Consider the following 19790-nt stretch of genomic DNA (forward strand, 5'->3'; position numbering starts at 1 on the left):
TTAATTTCAATGTTCCATACTTAGTGGGAACCAGTGGTCTCAGAATTTGAAACTATTCTTTAAGAGGAGAGCATTCGCAAAGCAAAACTCAAGCATACTTGGTTTTTCTCTGTAGTACATTTGAATGCTTTATCTTTCTTACAGAGTAACTTGTCTTCCCTATGCTTTAAGCTCCGAAAGGGTAAGGGCTAAGTCTTAATCATCTTTGTATCCCTTGCACAGGACTTAGAGAATAATTGGTATGCAATGTTTGCTGAATGAAATACATTCTCAGATAACTACTTTATGGAAACTGGCTAATGGCCACTTTCATTAATAAAGGAAAATGAAGACTGCAACAGAGGCTAGGTGTAATGGCCCATACCTGTAATCCCAGCACTTTGGGAGGCCAAGGCAGGCATATTACTTGAGGTCCGGGAGTTCCAAGACCAGCCTGGCCAACGTGATGAAACCCCATCTCTACTAAAAATACAAAAATTAGTTGGGTGTGGTGGCACATGCCTGTAGTCCTAGCTACTCAGGAGGCTGAGGCAGGAGAATCGCTCAAACCTGGGAGGTGGAGGTTGCAGTGAGCCAAGATCATACGATCTCACTACAACCTGGGTGACAGAGCACGCCTCCATCTCCAAAAAAAAAAAGGCTGCGACAGAAAGCATTTAGATAAATGTGCTAAGGAGTTACAATTAGCAAATGTATAAATTATATGCTAAACTATAACGTCATTTTATTTCTATCATATTCATTTATTCTCAATACCTGGGACATTTAAGGCATTCAGTAATGAACTAAAGCTATGCTTTATTTTGGTCTATATTAAAGGATTGGTCTAAATTTCACAAGATGTAGTCTGCATCAGAAAACCAAACTTCAGGCCAGGTGCGGCAGCTCACTCCTGTAATCCTAGCACTTTGGGAGGCTGAGGTGGGTGGATCACCAGGTCAGGAGATTGAGACCATCCTGGCCAGCATGGTGAAACCCTGTCTCTACTAAAAGTACAAAAATTAGCTGGGCTTGGTGGCGTGTGCCTGTAATCCCAGCTACTCGGGAAGCTGAGGCAGGAGGATCCCTTGAACCCGGGAGGCGGAGGTTGCAGTGAGCTGAGATCGTGCCACTGCATTCCAGCCTGGCAACAGATCGAGATTCCATCTCAAAAAAAAGAAAGAAAACCAAACTTCAGCAGTTTAACATGATGGCATCCACCACCAAGGCATGAAGCAACATATTTGCTAATAATTCATAATCACTACAGTGCTACATCATTTACTTAATAAATACTGATTCAGTACTTATATATACAGATAGTCTGATGGATGAGTAACAACAGTAATGTTCAGGATGTGATGTAAAGTTGAAAGGTACATATTGTTATACTTTAAAGGCTGCCCTTACAGTAGCAGAAGCAAAGTGTGCTTAATGGACTGCTGTCCTCTGATGACCAAGCAAATGCAACAAATGAAATATGCACAAGGCTGTCCTTGGACAGTACTTGTTTGCTTTTTTCACAAAGGGGAAAAAGAAACAACTGAAAAAAAAAAAAAAAGAAAAAAGAAACAACTGAAAAGATGTATGGTGAAAGTATGTGAGTCTGAGCAGAAATAACAAAGGCAAAAAGGATGAGGATAGATGGAGTAAGTCTAGAAAAGAAGAAAATAAGTGGATGAGATAGGAGAGGGCTGTCTGAATAAATAAGCAGAAAGGCTGTCACCATAGACCTCTGATCTTATAAATAAGACACTTCCAAAGCAGCAAAAACAGTTTTTAAAAGGTGACTAATAGATAAGGTGTGTTGTGTTTAGCCATTTCTTGTTAGGTATTAGTAATGGATTCCCAATGACTTGAGCCAAAAATGAATCAAGTTAAATGAAAACTGACATCTGATATGAGCATATATTATGAGTCTATTCAAGCACAGTTTTGAAGTTAGCAAACATTTAAATCCTCACATCTCTACAATGTAGGTCAAAGAAGTATGATTCTTCTCAGTTGTATGAGAGAAATGGCTATAGAGAGGTAACATGTCTAGTCATAGTTAAGACAACAGTAGGGGACAGTGCTTTGGTCTCCTGATTGCCATGCCAGCATCATAATTCATCTGTGAAGGGTGGCTTGGTTGTGGGAAACTATAAAAACTGGATGCAAAAGTAAAATGCAACCTTGTTTGGTGACGTCCAGTTCCTCTGGAATTAGGAAAAACACTTGTTTAAGAACAGGAGTCAAATCAATTTTTATGGAAACAGATACACAAAAACCTTTTCTGTTGGGTCTAGTAGGTCTAGACAAAAAATCTCCCTCTTTTCCTTTTATATTTTCCTCATCCTCTTCTTGTAGCGCTGGTTGAAAACAGGGGAAGACCCCATGAGGCTATCAGTGGAGTGGGAACCATAGCTGCTATCTGAGTCATCAGGGCTCTGAGGAATCCCAGCTTCACTCATGCCTGACATGGGCTCCTCGAAGACATCACTGCCCAGCACACCATGCCCAGAGACATTGCCTTCTTCACTCTCTTGAGGCTCCATTTTCACATGGGCCAGATTCCAAAGAGGAGAAGCATTTACCTCTGCACCTAGAAACAGAGGAAAGACAGACATATACCTCGTGGTAAGCCAAGTGTAGAACAAACTAGAGTAAATATATCCCTCAGGACCAACTAATATTCTTTGAGCTCAGTTTTTACTCTGATTCTGTACTTGGCTGGAGAATATGGTTGTTATTCTCTGCTCCAAAAAGTTAACCATCACCAAAAAATTACCAACTCTGATTATCTGCTTTTCCATTTCTTCTACTTTTCTCGCTCTACCTCACACACCCCCATTTTCCTTAAGCCAGGGAAATGAAACTAGGCAGGCAGAAAGAATCCTGTGTCACAGCCCAAAGACAGGCACAACCACAGGCCTTGTTGAATTGTTTAGCTTGTCTGTCCTTCCTTCCTTCTTCTATGTGGCCATCTTGTTTTCCTGCCTTTTGTTTGGGTGTCTGGTCCTCTCTCTCACACATTATGAAAAGTTAATGGTCACAACGTAATGCTAACAGCAGTTCTCTACCTAGTCTCCTTTGAAGAGACATGGTCCCTAAGTCCATAACAGTTTCTCTTTGGCCCTCCCACCTCTCTATGTGTTCTAGCAATGCTGCTCTGTTATGGTTATTCTTTCATAGTGAAAGACTCTCTGCCAACACTTTGCAAAGTATGACCTAATTCCATTTAGACCACATTTGAGGATTTGCTACTTGAGTCATTTGTGCATTGATGAAATGACAATTTATATTTGTAAACAACTGAGTGCCCAGACTAATTTGCAACCTAACTGACAGGTAACCAGTCAGTTGTCCTGGTTCTGAAGGTTTCCACAGAGTCTGGAAAAAGAAGACAGCTACCCCTAACTGGAAAGCCCTATATCAATGTCTTTCATCTTTAATTTGTTAGAGTACTGTAGCAAGGAAGCCCAACTCAGAACATCCTTGAGCAATTAACACTCCTCCATCTATCTGGCAGCTGTCTTATTCAATTAAGTATAAGCATCCAGAAGGACCAATACAGAATACTAAAAAAAATACTAAAGGAGGAAGGGTTTATCTTCCAAACCAGCTGGATCACCTGAATCTGCCCTGGTAATCAATGGGACAACACAATATTGCATCTACATCTTAACTAGGGATTATTTTAAAGAATGCCTGTAAAGCTGTGCTCATTCTCTCTTCACTAATTAGAAGGAGAAAAATGCTGGGATCCCCAGATAGGTGAAACTGTATTCGTTTTAGGACTTTTCATTCTGCCCACTGCTGCTTTTGTTCGTCTACCTCTTGAGTTTGATTCCAAAAGGCAAGAAGTACTGAAATTGGCAGATCTCCCAGAATCAAAGTGAGTACATTTATTTGTCTTACTTGAAGCCTGTGGTGAAGCTTCAACCTCCAGGTTGGATGGGAAGCGTTCACTCTGAGCCCCAAGCACTCCCATGGGCAGTGACTGGTCTCCAGAAGTAAGGTCAGCCTCCAGTTCCTCGCTGACAGGAAAGGTGATGTCGCTCACAGGTTCCTCCTTGATCTTCACAGGTTTAGTGTCCTCTGTGGCCTTCTCAGGATTAACAATCCTTTCATATTCTTCAGAGAGTTGCTTACTAATCTGTTGGCAAGCAAGAGTCAATTTTCCAAGGAAATGTTAAAAGTAAGTTGGATAGTCAGCTTGTGACATTGGGAAAGCCAGCAGAATATGAATAACAGAATTTTTAAACATTCACTGCCAATGGAAGGGATTTGTTTAAGGTATTGAGTTTGCATTTATGAGTGATAGAGATACGTAAAGAAAATTGGTTTGGCGGCTAATGTCTCTGTCATTAATTAAAAGTTACATAAAGGTAAAAAAGTGTTAAAACAGAACTGGGACAAAAGATTACATTTGGCTATAAAAAACAGTAGTAGGCTGGGCGTGGTCATTCACACCTGTCATCCTGGCACTTTGGGAGGCTAAGGCGAAAGGACCACTTGAGCCTAGGAGTCTGAGACCAGCTTGGGCAACATCTAATAAGATCCCATCTCTAACAACAACAAAAAAATAGCTGGGCATGGTGGTTCACACCTGTGGTCTCAGCTACTCAGGAGGCTGAGGTGGAAGGATCACTTGTACCCAGCAGATAAAGGCTGTAGTAAGCTGTGATTGTGCTGCTGCACTCCAGCAACTCCAGCCTAGGTGACCCTGTCTAAAAATAAAAAAAAAAAAAAAAAAAAAAAAAGAAAGGTTGACATATGTATCCTAGGTGAATAATCAATGGTGTGGGAAATCTGGATCATTTAGCAAAGACTTTTTTTTCTTGGGTGTTAATTCCTAATCATACTTTAGACTTGCAGAAATGGAAACAGTGAACAAATGACTTAGGAGCACAGGGTTGAAGTGATTAGATATTTCTGGTTCTAATCAAAATCATCACCTCCCGCAACCCATCCTCCAGGCATTATCATTTTACTCTGGTTTTTTCATAGCACTTAACATTATCAAAAATTGCATTTTTGTGTGTGTATGTGCTTAGAAACAGGGTCTTGCTATTGTTGCCCAGGCTGGCCTTAAACTTCTGGCCTCAAATGATCTTCCCACCTCAGCCTCCCAAGCAGCTATATTAGATATACAATATATATATTACAATTCCAGTCAAACCATTATAATAGCTGCTTCAGAGGCTGAGACACCAGTAGGTCTGTGTTCTCTCTCTCTCTTTTTTTTTTTTTGAGACAGGTTCTTGCACAGGTTGGAATGCAATGGCACAATTATGGTTCATAGCAGCCTCAACTTCCTGGTCTCAAGTGATCTTCCCACTTCAGATTCCCAAATAGCTGAGACCACAGGCATGAGCCACCAGGTCCAGCTAATTTTTATTTTTTAATTTTCAGTAGAGACGGGGGTCTCACTATAGTGTCTAGGCTGGTCTTGAACTCCTGGCCTCAAGCAATCCTCCCACCTCAGCTTCCCAAGTAGCTGGGATTACAGGCATGTGCCATCATGCCCAGCTCCTGAAATTGTTCTCATCATTATTTGTTTACTTGTATTTGTCTCCCTTCAACAAGAATGTAAGCTCGGGTAACTTATTAACTGCCGAAGCCCACAATGCCCGATTCACAACAGGCACTCAATAAATACTTGTTGAATAAAATCAAACTAACTGCATTCTCTCAGGTTCTATATATTTGTGTATAGTTTCTTCTAGAGGAAGTATCAGTGAATGTGGCTGTTCATTGACTAAAGGAGGCCCATGGTATTTGGGCAGGAACATCTCTAGTGCCATCATAAAAGTAGGTTAAGTTCACTCTGTTCCATGACTCTGTGCTCTGCACCGCAGACCAAGTGTTGTGGGATCCTGCTGAACACTGCTAGATCGTACAGACATCTATGCCCACTTTCCAACAGGGTCGCCTCACCTGGAGCATGTAACTGTGATAGTCCTTGATGCGGTGCTGCCAGAACTTCTGGAGGGAGAGCACACTGCCAATACCCACTTCATGGAATACTTGCTCCATCACATCAGGAAAAGGAGTCTGTCCCAACCGAGCCTCCCGGTCCACAGCAAAACGCAGCAACTTGGTAAACTTAAGGCAATACTCGTGTGCCACATCAGTTAGGGTCTCCAGGACACTTTCATTAGCACATTCAAAGCCTGTGTGGGCCAGGATTGTGGCCACTGCCTGGTAGAGGAGCTGCCGACAGGAGTGCCAGCTGAGTTCAGTCACAGGTTCTCCTTTCCCACTGAAAGTGGAGATGTGGTAGTGTTATTAATGTTCTTGCAAAGGGGTGATGACCTCTCCTGTCTCCCTAGGAGTTTTACAATTCCAGTCAAGCCACTGGCCTAGCTTTCCAGGGAAATTCCATCCAAGTTACATAGCTCAGTTTTATCCTCCTGCTATCAGAGCATGTCTTAGCAACCCACGGTCATATCTTTGAGCTCCTACAAAGACATAGTTTGAACAGGCAATACACAGTCCAAAAGGATATCTAGTGAAAAGCAAGTTTCCTTCTAGCAACTGTTCAATTTTGATCAGTTTTAGGATTAAGTTTAAGAGTATAGCCCAGATACTGCTCAATGATGCTCTAATTATTTTACCACAACCTAGTTTTCATACATGCTGGGCAACATATTAATACAAGGGGTTCGTATTATTATTATTATTTCTATTTGCAAGGAGAGGAACTGAGGTTCAGAAGGGCTGACTTGCCAAAATTTGTTTAAATGTCATTAATAAATGGTAAAGCTTCTGATTCCAGAAACCGTATTCTTCAAAATACACCATTTTCCCCCAATCACTACTGCAGAAATCTTATATTTCTAAGAAAAACCTGGGCTATTTGATCTAAAAATAACTTAAAAAGCTTTTAATAATTTATCTGTCTCTTGAAATTATCTACTGGCTTCTGCCTACCCCTGACAAAGGCATTTATTTTACCAATAAAAATAAAACAGAGCACAGAAAGTCATTTTTCCTTGGTTTATACTTGCCATGTGTCATCATGTACTGTACAAGAGTGCCTGAGGAGTTATCTACCCACTAAACTCTGACCTGTTCAATAGCAACTATTGCAGTTTACATAATAGTTTGAGAATAAGACAACTAATTGCCAAGTAACTTTTCATTTACTATCATCATCATTTCCATGGCCAGTGTCTCTGGGCCAAAGGCTAAAGGCCTCAGAAGTACCTAATAAACAGAGAGAACTCATCCAATTTCACTTTCCAAGAATAATATCTGGACCTCTTTCAAAGGAAAATAATTTTTGGTGCCCCCATAGCTGATGCAGATTATTTTTGTTATACAGTTTCTTAAATATGTATAAAGTAAAACCAGGTACAAACTTTTGATGGTCCTAGCTCTTACTAACAATATAAATTTGACACAAAACTAAAAATGAATAACACCATCAATTTAATATAATATTATATTGTTGAAATTAAATTGCCCTCAATATGTGAATACAGTATTGATTGCCACAGAGCAAGTTTTTTGAGTTGGGTGTGCATATGATTATGCCTCCCCTTTTCATTATTCCAATGACTTCAGGACCTTTGATTACTATGCACCTTGATATCATCTGGCCTTCACCTGGTCCAACTGCAATGCAATCCTTACATTATTTAGTCTAGTTCTGTAATTTTCTCATTAGTTTGGGAACCTCTAAAATAATATTATCAGCAACAGGTAGATGTAATAAATAACATACCAATATCAGTTTTGTTGTATTCTTGCCAAACATATTTAATCTGAATCTAATCTTCAGGAAATAACCCAGTAATTGGGACATTCTACAAGTGACCTGAACTCATAAAAGACTCTAAAGAGGCATAACAACCAGATACAATGCATGAATCTTTGTTAGATCCCAGTTAGGGGGAAAATATATTTACAAAAGATATTTTGGGGACAATTGGAAGAATGTGAATATGAACTTATTGATATTAACGTTCATTTACTTTGGTGTGTTAATAGTGTTATGATTATGCAGGAAAATTTCCTTGTTCTTAGGATATGCATGCTCAGGAATTTAGGGGTGAAATATGGTGATGTCTGCAACTTACTTTAAAATGTTTTGGGGAAAAAAATGTGTGCGTATATAAGTATACACACACATATGTGAGAAAGTAAATATGGCAAAATATTAAACATTGGTGAATCATGGTGAAGGGTATTTGGATGTTTGTTGACTATTATTTACATATTTCTGTAGGTTTGGCAAATTTCAAAATGAAAAGAAAAAAGTAATTGTTTGGCATTAAATACAAACTGGCACACTGAGATCTTGTAGTAGCTCTAGGTTATGAGGCAGTCATTCAGAGGATGTGGAGCAGAGCTTCTCAAACTTAAATGCAGTACAGATCTCGTGAAGATCTTGTTAAAATGCAGATTCTGATTCAGCAGGACTGGGTGAGGCCTGAGATGCTGCATTTTTAACAAATCCCCAGGTGATGCTGATGCTGCAGATCTTGGACCAGATATTGAATAGCAGGGATCTAGAACATTTTTATATTATTCTTTTTTGTTTTGTTTTGTTTTAAGACAGAGTTTCACTCTGTGACCCAGGCTGGAGTACAGTGGCGGGATCTGCAACCTCTGCCTCCTGGGTTCAAGTGATTCTTGTGCCTCAGAACTGAGTAGCTAGGACTACAGGTGTATGCCACCACACCTAATTTTTGTATTTTTAGTAGAGATAGGGTTTCACCATGTTGTCCAGGCTGATTTTGAACTCCTGGCCTCAAGTGATCCACCCACCTGGGCCTCCCAAAGTGTTGGGATTATAGGCATGAGCCACTGGACCCAACTTATTATTTCTTAATCTATGTTATCAAAATGAAAACACACAATTTAAAGATTCTTGTATAGACGAGTGGATTCCTAAAAATACCAGAATAAGTCCATGAATCCCAATTTGAAGACACTGAGCTAAACACATAATATATATTTTAACATTAACTAGAAAGACTAGATCCTAAAGACTATGAGGTCATGGCCTTTTTTACATACCAGTGTATTACCCTGCTCCTAGTAAAGTGCTTGGCACATAGTAAGCACTGAAAAAATTTAAAAATACAGACCCTGGATTCTGAAGACTGGCATTCAAAACTTAAACATTCCACTAACTACCTGAGAAACCTTGGCCAAGTCAATTACTCTTATCCTCAGTTTCCTTGCGTGGAAATGGAAATGCTATTACAGGTTTAACAGGGTTGTTGGGAAGATGACTTGAGAAAAGTAAGATACAGCAAAGCCTTGCCTTACCGATAAAAGTCACTCTCTGGGTCACTGTGCCGGATCTGGAATGGTGCATTGGGATTCTTACAATCTACAGGCAGGAGGTCATCAGGGAGAGGAGGTGACCCAGGGCACGAGGGAAGAGGTTCACTCTCTTCAGTCTTTATACCTTCTGTCTGCTGCTGATTCTGGGCCTGAGCTGTGGCAATAAGGTTGCGAAGACGTCGGTTGTGCTGGATCAACTGAATTGTATGGATGGTGAGACTACATGGCTCTGAGGGGATGTCCAGCATAGTGGGGGGCTTCGGCTTGTTGGCTGAGGGTTGGTGTAGGGGTGGGTCATGGACTTCCACCAGACGAAACTCCCGTGGGAGCAAATCAAAGGAACTTCTGTTGGTCTGGCTTGATGATATTGGTATCTCTCCCCAGTATCTCAACATTTAGGAATAAGAAGAAAAGAGATCTCAGGATAAATGTAGACAATAACCTAAAAGTAATGTGTTTAAATCTCTGGCAACTTTAGATTATAGGTTTCTGTAGTGAAAAATATGAGGTCTAGCCAGTTATGTAGTAAAAAGTAGGCTATTTGTGACCACTTAGAAAAATGTCAGTGTCAGCAAAACTGTAGGACCAAAGAGGTTCTCCCTAAACAAATTAAAAGAAATGTAATTGTTAGATGCTGGTTATTGTCATACTATGACAATTCCTGCTAGACTGAACGACAAGGTAGAATTTAGGTCGTTAGTGGACCAACAGCTACAACAGCATCTGGGGCTCTAGTATCCCTATTTTCCATCTCACCTCACTAACTCATTACCAGAAGTATCAACATGATCAACTCTGAACAATAAGCAAGGCCTGATAAAGTATCTTGACACATCTGTGCTGGATCAATAGGAGAAAAGTGAGTAGGGTTAAAGATAATAAGAAGTGATTCTTATTTTGTGTGTCTCAGGAATGGTCCTGGTGGAAAAATTTATGAACCACTAATCTAAATGGCACTATGTTTTCAACTTTTGACATTTAGAATGTGAGCAATTTCTGCTGCCTTCTAATTGGTATCCCTTCCTCCAATCTCTCTTTGTATGTAACCTATTCTCTACCCTGCTGCTACACTCTTTAAAACTTAAATCTAATGGCTTCCCATTGCCTATTGGAAAAAGTCAAAATTCCTTGGCTTACCATTCAACAAAATTCACAATCTGGTTTCAACTCACCTTTGCAGATTCATTGCCCATATGTCTCTTCAAGTTCAACAAACATTTATCAAATGCCAGGCATTCTGTGTGGGTCAAAGACTGATAATGTGAGATCCCTGCCCTGAGGTGAGGAAGAGAAACAGAAGCAGAATATTTCAATAAGAAAATAAGTGGTAAGTACTGTTCTAGAGGTATATGGACCTGGGGTAGTGGAAGCACAAAAGGAGGAGATTTCTGGATGAAATGACTACCTTTGTTCTAACAAAATTATACTACTCCCTTTCTTGAGAATGCTATGCATTTCCACAGTTGACACTTTCAGCTGTGAACTCTGCCAGAAATGCTCTGACAACCCTGCCCATCCCTGGCAGACTCATATTCATTTTTAAGTACAGCCTAAGTCCCCACCCTCCGTTACTTTCCCAGTGCATCTCCCTTTCTCTATTCTCACGGCGCTTTGCGTGTCTATGTCACAGCATTTATCCTTAGATTTTAATTAGTACTTATCGCAATTGATTTTTTTTCTCCTGTGTATTTCTTACTGCCATGGTCTTGTTACAGGGCCAGGCACACAGAAATATTAGGCATTTGTTGAATGTTTACTACATACCAGACTTCACTTTTTTTGTTTGTTTTTTTTTGAGACAGGGTCTCGCTCTGTAGCCCAGGCTGAAATGCAGTGGTGCAATCATGGTTCACTGTAGTCTCAATCTCCCCGAGTCAAGCAATCCTTCACCTCAGCCAATCGAGTAGCTGGGACTACAGGCGCGCGCCACCAAACCTGGCTTCTTCTTTTTTTTTTTTTTTTTGGCGATACAGGGTCTCGCCATGTTGCCCAGCCTCCTCTGGAACTCCTGGGCTCAAGTAATCCTCCTGCCTCAGCCTCCCAAAATGTTGGGATTACCAGCGTGAGCCACCCGTTCGGCTGGCCGTTATTGTTTAATTCAATTCTTCCAAAAACCCTATGAAGCTGATAATCTTATTATCCCCATTTTTCAGAGTGGAGGCTGAGGCCTAGTGTCTTGCACAATGTCACAAATGGCGAGGTCGAAAATCGACAGTCTCTAGAGTCTGCACTCTTAACCACTAAACTATTCTGCCTTAATAATCAGTTTCAGAAAAAAATAAATGAATGAACGAAATAACAAAAAAGTCGCCCTCTTCCCTAACTTTACCGAAAGGAGCACGAAGAACAGGCAGGGAGCCCAAGGAATGCTCAAGTCCCTCCAGGGGTTTCTTCCGTCACGGTCCGCCGGCGCAGGCGCCAATCACAGGGTCCTGAGGTCGCCGGAGGTCTAGGGCAGCCGGAAGACGGGGAGGTCCGTCTGGAGCTGAACCGAGGCAAGGAGGTGTCACTATTCACTGCTGCGTCGCAGAGCGGGCTGGGCGATTGTCTGGACCCCTAGAGGCCTGAGGCAAGGGTCACGTCAAGCCCCGAAAGCTGGTTTGTTGATTAGTGGTCTAAGACCGCCGGAAGCGCTTCTTCTAGATCGAGATATGAACAGGAAGTCATTACTATCCCGTTGTATCCTCTAAAGATGTCCCTGTTCTGCACAGCATCCCGACAGCCGTTTTTTCTCGTATTATGTCCTTCTCGTGTCAGCGCCACTTTGCAACGCCCTAGATCGTGAAGGAGCAACTTCACCATCGCCGCCTACGACGCCACTGGGAGCTTGGGAGGGTCGGACGTAGACAGGAACGTAAAGACCGAAGGATGAGGTTTCGAAGGAACAGATTTCGAGGTTGCACCCGTTGAGGATGGCTGGCATTCTCTCTCAGTCCGAGCCGCAGACATCGCAAGAGCTCTGTGTCGACTTCAAGAAGCCAGCATTGCTGGTGCCCCCAGCGGCGCGGAGTAAGGCCCCGGCCACCAGTCCTTCAAACCCTGAGGAGGTGAAGAAGGAAGGGCCCACCGCGTTGCAGGACTCCAATTCTGGGGAGCCCGACGTCCCGCCTCCTCAGCCGGACTGCGGGGATATTAGGAGTCCACAGGAGGGGCAGTCGCGCCCCCAGACAGCGGTTTCTTCCCCTGGCTGTCAGGCCCGGGCTACCCCCTACCAGGAGCCTCCATGGGGTGGCCCTGCTACAGCCCCCTACAGCTTAGAGACCCTGAAGGGCGGCACTATCCTTGGCACCCGTAGCTTGAAAGGGACGAGCTACTGCCTTTTCGGGAGGCTGTCTGACTGCGACGTGTGCCTGGAGCACCCTTCGGTGTCTCGGTACCACGCAGTGCTTCAGCACAGGGCGTCTGGTCCTGACGGAGAATGCGACAACAACGGGCCGGGCTTCTACCTCTACGATCTGGGAAGCACCCATGGCACTTTTCTCAACAAAACTCGCATCCCACCTCGCACCTACTGTCGAGTCCATGTTGGGCATGTCATTCGCTTTGGAGGCAGCACCCGGCTCTTTATCCTCCAGGTAGGTAGAAAAACCTAGAATTGAAATCTCGGGCTTATTGGGCTGCGTTCCTGAGCTTCTTAAGCTTTCGATGAGGAAGAAGAATCACCCACTCAGCGATTACAAACATGAAGGAATCAAGTCTGGCCTATCATCTCCAAACCTCTATACTCATTGCCGTATTTCTAAAAGTCATGTCCACAATCCCGAACTCTAAAATAATTCGTTTTTGTTTTTATTTTTTGGCCAGCCCCGGTGGCTCACGCCTGTAATTCCAATACTTTGGGAGGCCCAGGCGGGAGGATGGCTTGAGCCCAGGAGTTCGAGAGGAGGCTGGGAAACATGGCAAGCCCCCCCCGCCTCAGCCTGCACTCCGTCTCAAAAAAAAAAAAAAAAAAAAAAAAAAAATTAGCCAGGCCTCAGCTACTCGGGAGGCTGAGATGGGAGGATCACCTGAGCCCAGGAGGTCAAGGCTGCAGTGAGCTGTATTTGAACCACTGCACTCCAGTTCAGCCTAGGGGGCAGAGAAAGACCCTTTCTCTAAATAAATAAATAATCTTTTTTTTCCTTCGTTCATTAGGGACCAGAGGAAGACCGAGAGGCAGAATCCGAGTTAACAGTAACACAGTTGAAGGAATTGCGCAAGCAGCAACGAATATTGTTGGAGAAGAAGATGCTAGGAGAAGACTCAGATGAAGAAGAGGAAATGGATACCTCTGAAAGAAAGAGAAATTCTGGTAGCCAAGATGATGAGATGGGTTGCACCTGGGGAATGGGTAAGAAATTAAAATTACTGCCAGAGGTTAATATTTTGAGTTAATTACTAGTGATACCCTTAAATATTTGTTTTTAAAAATCATACAGCTTTTCATTGCTCCTTGACATAGATAGGGCAAACACAATTTGCATATGAGGTAACCAAAAGCCAGAGAGATTCATTAACTTTACTGATGTAAAAAATTAAATTATAGGCACTTTGGATTTTTTTAAAAAAAATGTTTTTAATGCACTCTCTTGTTCAAAACTTGTCCTAAGCATAAAGTTGCTATTTTTATAATTCTAAACTTTTATATTTATTAAGTACTGACCTTGTGCTATGTGATTATCATTGGAGGGGGTGGAACTCTATTCAACCAAATAAATGGGATGTTATTCAATATAGGATATTCTCTTGAATTTTCCGTACTTTGTGAAAATATCTGGAAATGTGGAATCTTAATCAGAGAAAGCTGGTCCCTTAGCCAAAATAATAAACTTTCTTTAACACCAGATATTTTAGAAAATGGATATTCAGGAGATGGGAGTATAGAAAGATAGACTATGGCCTTAATATGTAGTTGGGAAAACAGGAAAAATTATGAAGTTACTTTTGCTAAGTGCCAAACAAAAGCTGGAAACCATAAGTATGCTAGAGTGAAAGTTTGGAGAAGAGAGAACAGTGATGGAGGACTTAGACCTGTGTTGTCTGATATGGTAGCCACTAGCCACATGTGGTTACTGAGCATGTGCAATGTGGCTAGTTCCAACTGACCTGTGCTGTAAATGCAAAACATACACTGAATTTCAAAGACTTAGTCTGAAAACAAGAATGTAAAATATCTCTTTCATGATATTTTTATACTGATTACCTGTTGAAATGACAATAATTTTACCTGTTTCATTTTAATTTTTTAATGTGGCTAATAGAAAATTTAAGATTACGTAGAAAATTTAAGATTACGAATATGGCTTTCATTATATTCCTGTTGAACAGCACTGACTTAGATCTCTGGGAAACTTTATAAGCATAAGGGTTTTGAGCTGGAACTTGAAGGAAAGGAAAAGCCCTTATGAAGCTGAGTATTGGGACTGGTATTCAGGGTAAGGATTGATGATTTTTAAGGAAGTTGTGAGTAGACCAGTTTATTTGGCAGATATAAGAAGTATTAGGAAATTATATTGGAAATGAAATTTAGATATGAGTGTGAGAGAACAAGAATGCCAGGCTGAGGAGCTCACATTTTTTTCCACAATGTGGTAGGTAATTTTACTTTTAAAATATTGTGATGGAGAAAAAAAAAATTAAGGTGCCATGAAAAGTTTTGACTTGTCACACAATTTAGAAAACCTGAATATGTTTATACTTGTGGTTTTGTGGTTGTTCCACCCCCTGTCCCTGCAAGTATGTATTTGTTTTTTTAAATCACAGATCTATTATATCTTTGTTTTTTTTGAGACAGAGTCTTACTCTGTCACCTGGTCTGGAATGCACAAGTGCAATCTTGGCTCACTGCAACCTCCGCCTCCTGGGTTCAAGCGGTTCTCCTGCCTCAGCCTCCTCAGTAGATGGGATTACAGCCACCCACCACTATACCCAGCTAATTTTTTGCATTTTTAGTAGAGACGGGGTTTTACCATGTTGGCCAGGTTGGTCTTGAACTCCATACCTCGTGATTCATCTACCTTGGCCTCCCAAAGTTCTGGGATTACAGGCATGAGCCACTACGCCTGGCCTAACTATATCTTTATGCAGCCTGAAAGAATAGAGGGTATCATTCAAATAGTCTCTTCTCATGTCTGATTATCTTTTCTTCCTTTCCCATATCCTGTAGGAGAAGATGCAGTAGAGGATGATGCTGAAGAGAATCCTATTGTCTTAGAGTTTCAGCAGGAAAGGGAGGCCTTTTATATAAAGGATCCCAAAAAGGCTCTCCAAGGCTTTTTTGACCGAGAAGGTATGTAAACAGATTCTGACCCTACCAGTAAAAGGTATCCAGGGCAGTGCTTCAGGTTGAGCTTTATACTAAGATATGCTATAATTTTATTGCTGTCTTTCTTGTTCACTTTTTACTCTTGTGGTCAGTTGCTTTAGGTTTATTTTGAAAATTATTCCTCATTAGTATAGCAGAGGGAAAAAAAACCATAAAAATATTGTTAGTCTTTCTTCTTATCTTAAAAAAAGGAAGTACTTTTTTTCCTGACTCATCTCATTCTTTTCAAAAGATCCTGGACTTTGATGGTGGGGAAATTGAGCCAACTTCCTGTAATTTTTTAATTCCGAATTCACCTGATCTTTTGTAATTCCTAACATGAGTTTAGACTTTATATTATATGATTTAAACATTTTTTCCACAGAGGATTGTTTCAGTAGAAATACTTTGAGAGAATATGTTTTTGTATGTTTATGTATATCTGCATATATTTTATATGTATATATGAGTAATATATGAAACAGCTGTGCACTTAATATCTGTGCTTCTAAAAACCAGGCAACTGTGATAAAATAACCACTTAAGTCTACAACTTATATAAGTGAAAACTACTGTACAGTGAACAAAGATATCTATGGAGAATTGATTGCTTTGATCTGAGTTTGCTTTTCTCTCTGCCTCAGACTTACTCTAATTTTATTATCAGATGATAATCCCTAGGAATGAGAAGTGAAATGCATTGAAATTTATTATTCAGTGTGGTATGGGAACTTGTTCTTTTTTTGATATAGGGTCTTGCTCTGTCACCCAGGCTGGAGTACAATGGTGTAATCTCAGCTCACTGCAGCCTTGACCTCCAGGGCTTAAACTATCTTCCAGCCTCAGCCCTTATAGTAGCTGGGACAAAAGGCACATACCATTATGCCTGGCTAATTTTTGTATTTTTTGTAGAAATTGGGTTTTGCCATGTTTCCCAGACTGGTCTCACACTCCTAGACTCAAGTGATCCTCCTGCCTCAGTCTCCCAAAGTGTTAGGATTACAGGCGTGAGCCACTGCTAGGAACTTGTTCTTATTTGACATTTGTTCTCATTTCTTGTTGTATCAACTAGTAATTTTTGGATTCTATTAAAATTGTTTCGTCTCTCTTTCTCCCACAGGAGAAGAATTAGAATATGAATTTGATGAACAGGGACATAGCACTTGGCTCTGCAGGGTGAGGTATGTTATTTTCTTATTAATGTTCATTTCTGGAAAATCACCAATTTCAGGTTTAATATATGGTTATAGACAACGACCCAAAGGGTAACTTTCATCTAATTTTAAGCTTTTTCTAAATTTGAGACTTCATAGTTTAGTAACCCTTAATGTTATTGGAGAGTGGGGTGGGATGGGTAAGAGGTAGAAAGAAAAGATTTTAAGTCCAACTTTGGCAAGATAGAACAAGATGAATTCAAAGACTGAAAGGCCATCTAAGAAAACATGACTGTTATCATAGCATAGTAGTTGTTTTCATGAGAATTGGAGCTTAATCCTGTGCTATAATTCCCACTAAACCAATGAAGATTACCTGTGGATGATTCAACTGGAAAACAACTGGTGGCTGAGGCCATTCACTCAGGAAAGAAAAAAGAAGCAATGATCCAGTGCTCATTGGAAGCTTGTCGAATTCTTGACACTTTGGGATTGCTTCGGCAGGAAGCAGGTCAGTATATATAGGAGCGCTTTTTTTCCTAAAAAAAAAAGGAAGGAAGGAAAATTTAACACAAACAGTAATAAAACTTCTTTATAGGGGAAAATGTAAATTGTACAGAATTTTTTGAAGTGAAAAGAAAAAATTCTCTATCTCAATACCCTAAAGAAGCCACTGTTTATATTCTCCCAGACATTTTCTATGCATATATAAATGTGTGCTGAGAACTAGATCCTTTAACAAAAAACAAACACTCATACACAAAGGCAGTCATATTAATTAGACTCTTTTGTGACTCACTTTTTTAATGTAAGAATGTATCATGGATATTATTATTTTTGAGACAGAGTCTCACTCTGTCACACAGGCTTGAGTGCAGTGGCATGATCTTGGCTCACTGCAACTTCCGTCTCCCAGGTTCAAGCCATCCTTCCACCTCAGCCTCCCTAGTAGCTGGGACTACAGGTGTGCACCACCATGCCCAGCTAATTTTTGTGTGGGTTTTTTTTTTTTTTTTTTGAGATGAAGTTTTACTCTTGTTGCCCAGGCTGGAGTTCAATGGTGTAATCTCGGCTCACTGCAACCTTCGCCTCTCAGGTTCAAGTGATTCTCCTGCCTCAGCCTCCTGAGTAGCTGGGATTACAGGCATGTGCCACCATGCCTGGCTAGTTTTTATTTATTTATTTTTATTTATTTATTTATTTTTTTGAGACGGAGTTTCGCTCTTGTTACCCAGGCTGGAGTGCAATGGCGTGATCTCGGCTCACTGCAACCTCCGCCTCCTGGGTTCAGGCAATTCTCCTGCCTCAGCCTCCTGAGTAGCTGGGATTACAGGCACGTACCACCGTGCCCAGCTAATTTTTTGTATTTTTAGTAGAGACAGGGTTTCACCATGTTGACCAGGATGGTCTTGATCTCTTGACCTCATGATCCACCCGCCTCGGCCTCCCTAGTTTTTATTTTTAATAGAGACAGGGTTTCTCCTTGTTGGTCAAGATGGTCTCAAACTTCTGACCTCAGGTGATTCACCCACCTCGGCCTCCCAAAATGCTGGGATTACAGGTGTGAGCCACTGCACCTGGCCATTTTTGTGTTTTTAATAGAGACGTGGTTTCACCATGTTGGCCAGGCTGGTCTCAAATACCCGACCTCAGGTGATTTGCCCGCCTTGGCCTCCTAAAGTGCTGAGATTACAGGCATGAGCCGCCGAGCACAGCTGTATCATGGATATTATATCAATACATTAAAATGTATCAATACATTGTGTATTTTGCTTGTTTTTTTTTTAAAGCCTGAGTAGAGCATTATTTATTAATAAGGCTTGTATTAAATTTTTATTATTGCAAAGTAACTTATGTCTGGTTCAAAACTACCAAAAGACTTATAATAAAATATACTTGTTCCTTGCCCTACCCCTCCTCAGACTTCTTCCCTGGAGGCTTTCAGTTCTTTCAGTTATTTCTTCTGGCATTTAAAAACACCTGTATTTCCAAGAACAAGAGTATGCTCTTATATTTTGAGTCATTTATTTTAGACATTATCTGTCAACTGTGCTAAATTAGTATTTAGTATTTACATGATTATGCTTATGTAAATATTAGTCATAACTGAACAGTTTTATTTCTTTTTGTTTTTCCTAAAGGTAATAATTATGTTTGCTTTTCATGTGTTTGGGGCTTTTTTGTACTTCTTGCTCATTCTTCCCACATCTTTCAGTAGCTTCACCGCATCAAACAACCTAATGATTAGGTAATTTATCATTTCTGATTTTTTTTGAAGACATTTTTTCTGAAGAGCACTATTTTTCTTTCAGGGCTTGTTGCTCTGCAGATCTGCTACAGAACTGTCACCTGGGACTTGACTTTCCTGTTATCCTTGAGACTTCCTTGTTCTTTCTCCAGGGTTGACTTTTCTGTTTCTTGATTCTCATATTCTCATGTTTCTTGGTTTATTTCCTTGTACAGCAATACATCCTTCTGTACTTTTAGCAGATTAAAAAACTGGTACAACACTAGAGGGCATGGGTGATGATAGTCCTTCAATGAATTTTACATCTTTCCTTTTATTGGTTTACTTCTTGTTTTGGTGGACACCCTCTAGTAGATTTCAGAGAAACAGTGTATAGGGAATAAACTTTATTAACCCTTCTCCTCTGAAAATATAAATTCTATGTATATTATATAAATTATAAATATATAAATATAAATTCTATATATATTCTAGCTTAACTCCTGATTAGTAGTTTGGCTGGGAATACAATTTTAAGTTGGAAATAATTTTTCTTATCATTTTACATCCAATGTTGCTTTTGAGAAATCCTAAACAGTTCAGATTTTGATCTTATTGTATGTCATCTTTTTCACCCCTTGCCAGAGTTTGTAAGAGTTTCCTTTTGTTCTAAAGGTTCTGAAACTTAACTATAAAGTACTTTTCTGCAGGTCTATTTTTGTTCATTTTCCTGGGTACTTGTTGGATCCTTTGATCTGGAAATCTTGGCTGTTCAGGAACATTTCTGCAATTATGCCATTATTTCAGCCCTCTGTTTTCTATGGAATTTTATTAATCAGATATTGGACTCCTTGCATTGACC

General features: G+C 40.6%; 2 protein-coding genes across 3 annotated transcripts in view; one reads left to right on the forward strand and one right to left on the reverse strand.

Moving 5' to 3' along the window:
* Window positions 1-1873: 1873 nt before the first annotated feature.
* Window positions 1874-12065, reverse strand: SUPT7L (SPT7 like, STAGA complex subunit gamma). The gene is made up of 6 exons (XM_012475419.2): window positions 11594-12065; window positions 10437-10539; window positions 9247-9651; window positions 5902-6226; window positions 3880-4117; window positions 1874-2563 (listed from the first exon to the last, which is right to left on the reverse strand). The coding sequence occupies exons 2-6, from the start codon at window positions 10448-10450 to the stop codon at window positions 2301-2303; spliced, it is 1245 nt and encodes a 414-aa protein (XP_012330842.1). The 5' UTR covers window positions 10451-10539; window positions 11594-12065; the 3' UTR covers window positions 1874-2300.
* SLC4A1AP (solute carrier family 4 member 1 adaptor protein) overlaps window positions 11755-19790 on the forward strand; it is a 30868-nt gene continuing 22832 nt past the window's right edge. Inside the window, exons 1-5 of one of the 2 annotated variants that reach the window (XM_064363956.1) lie at window positions 11755-12839; window positions 13399-13594; window positions 15410-15532; window positions 16668-16728; window positions 17073-17212. In XM_064363956.1, coding sequence (XP_064220026.1) covers window positions 12177-12839; window positions 13399-13594; window positions 15410-15532; window positions 16668-16728; window positions 17073-17212 — 1183 coding nt within the window. In that variant the 5' untranslated portion in view covers window positions 11755-12176. The remainder of the gene's footprint in view (window positions 12840-13398; window positions 13595-15409; window positions 15533-16667; window positions 16729-17072; window positions 17213-19790) is intronic. The other variant, XM_064363955.1, reaches the window with a different exon arrangement.

The sequence above is a fragment of the Aotus nancymaae genome, unplaced genomic scaffold (assembly GCF_030222135.1).
Source record: "Aotus nancymaae isolate 86718 unplaced genomic scaffold, 86718_ANA_hifiasm-v0.15.2.pri h1tg000057l, whole genome shotgun sequence".
In the NCBI taxonomy this organism is placed as follows: domain Eukaryota; kingdom Metazoa; phylum Chordata; class Mammalia; order Primates; family Aotidae; genus Aotus; species Aotus nancymaae.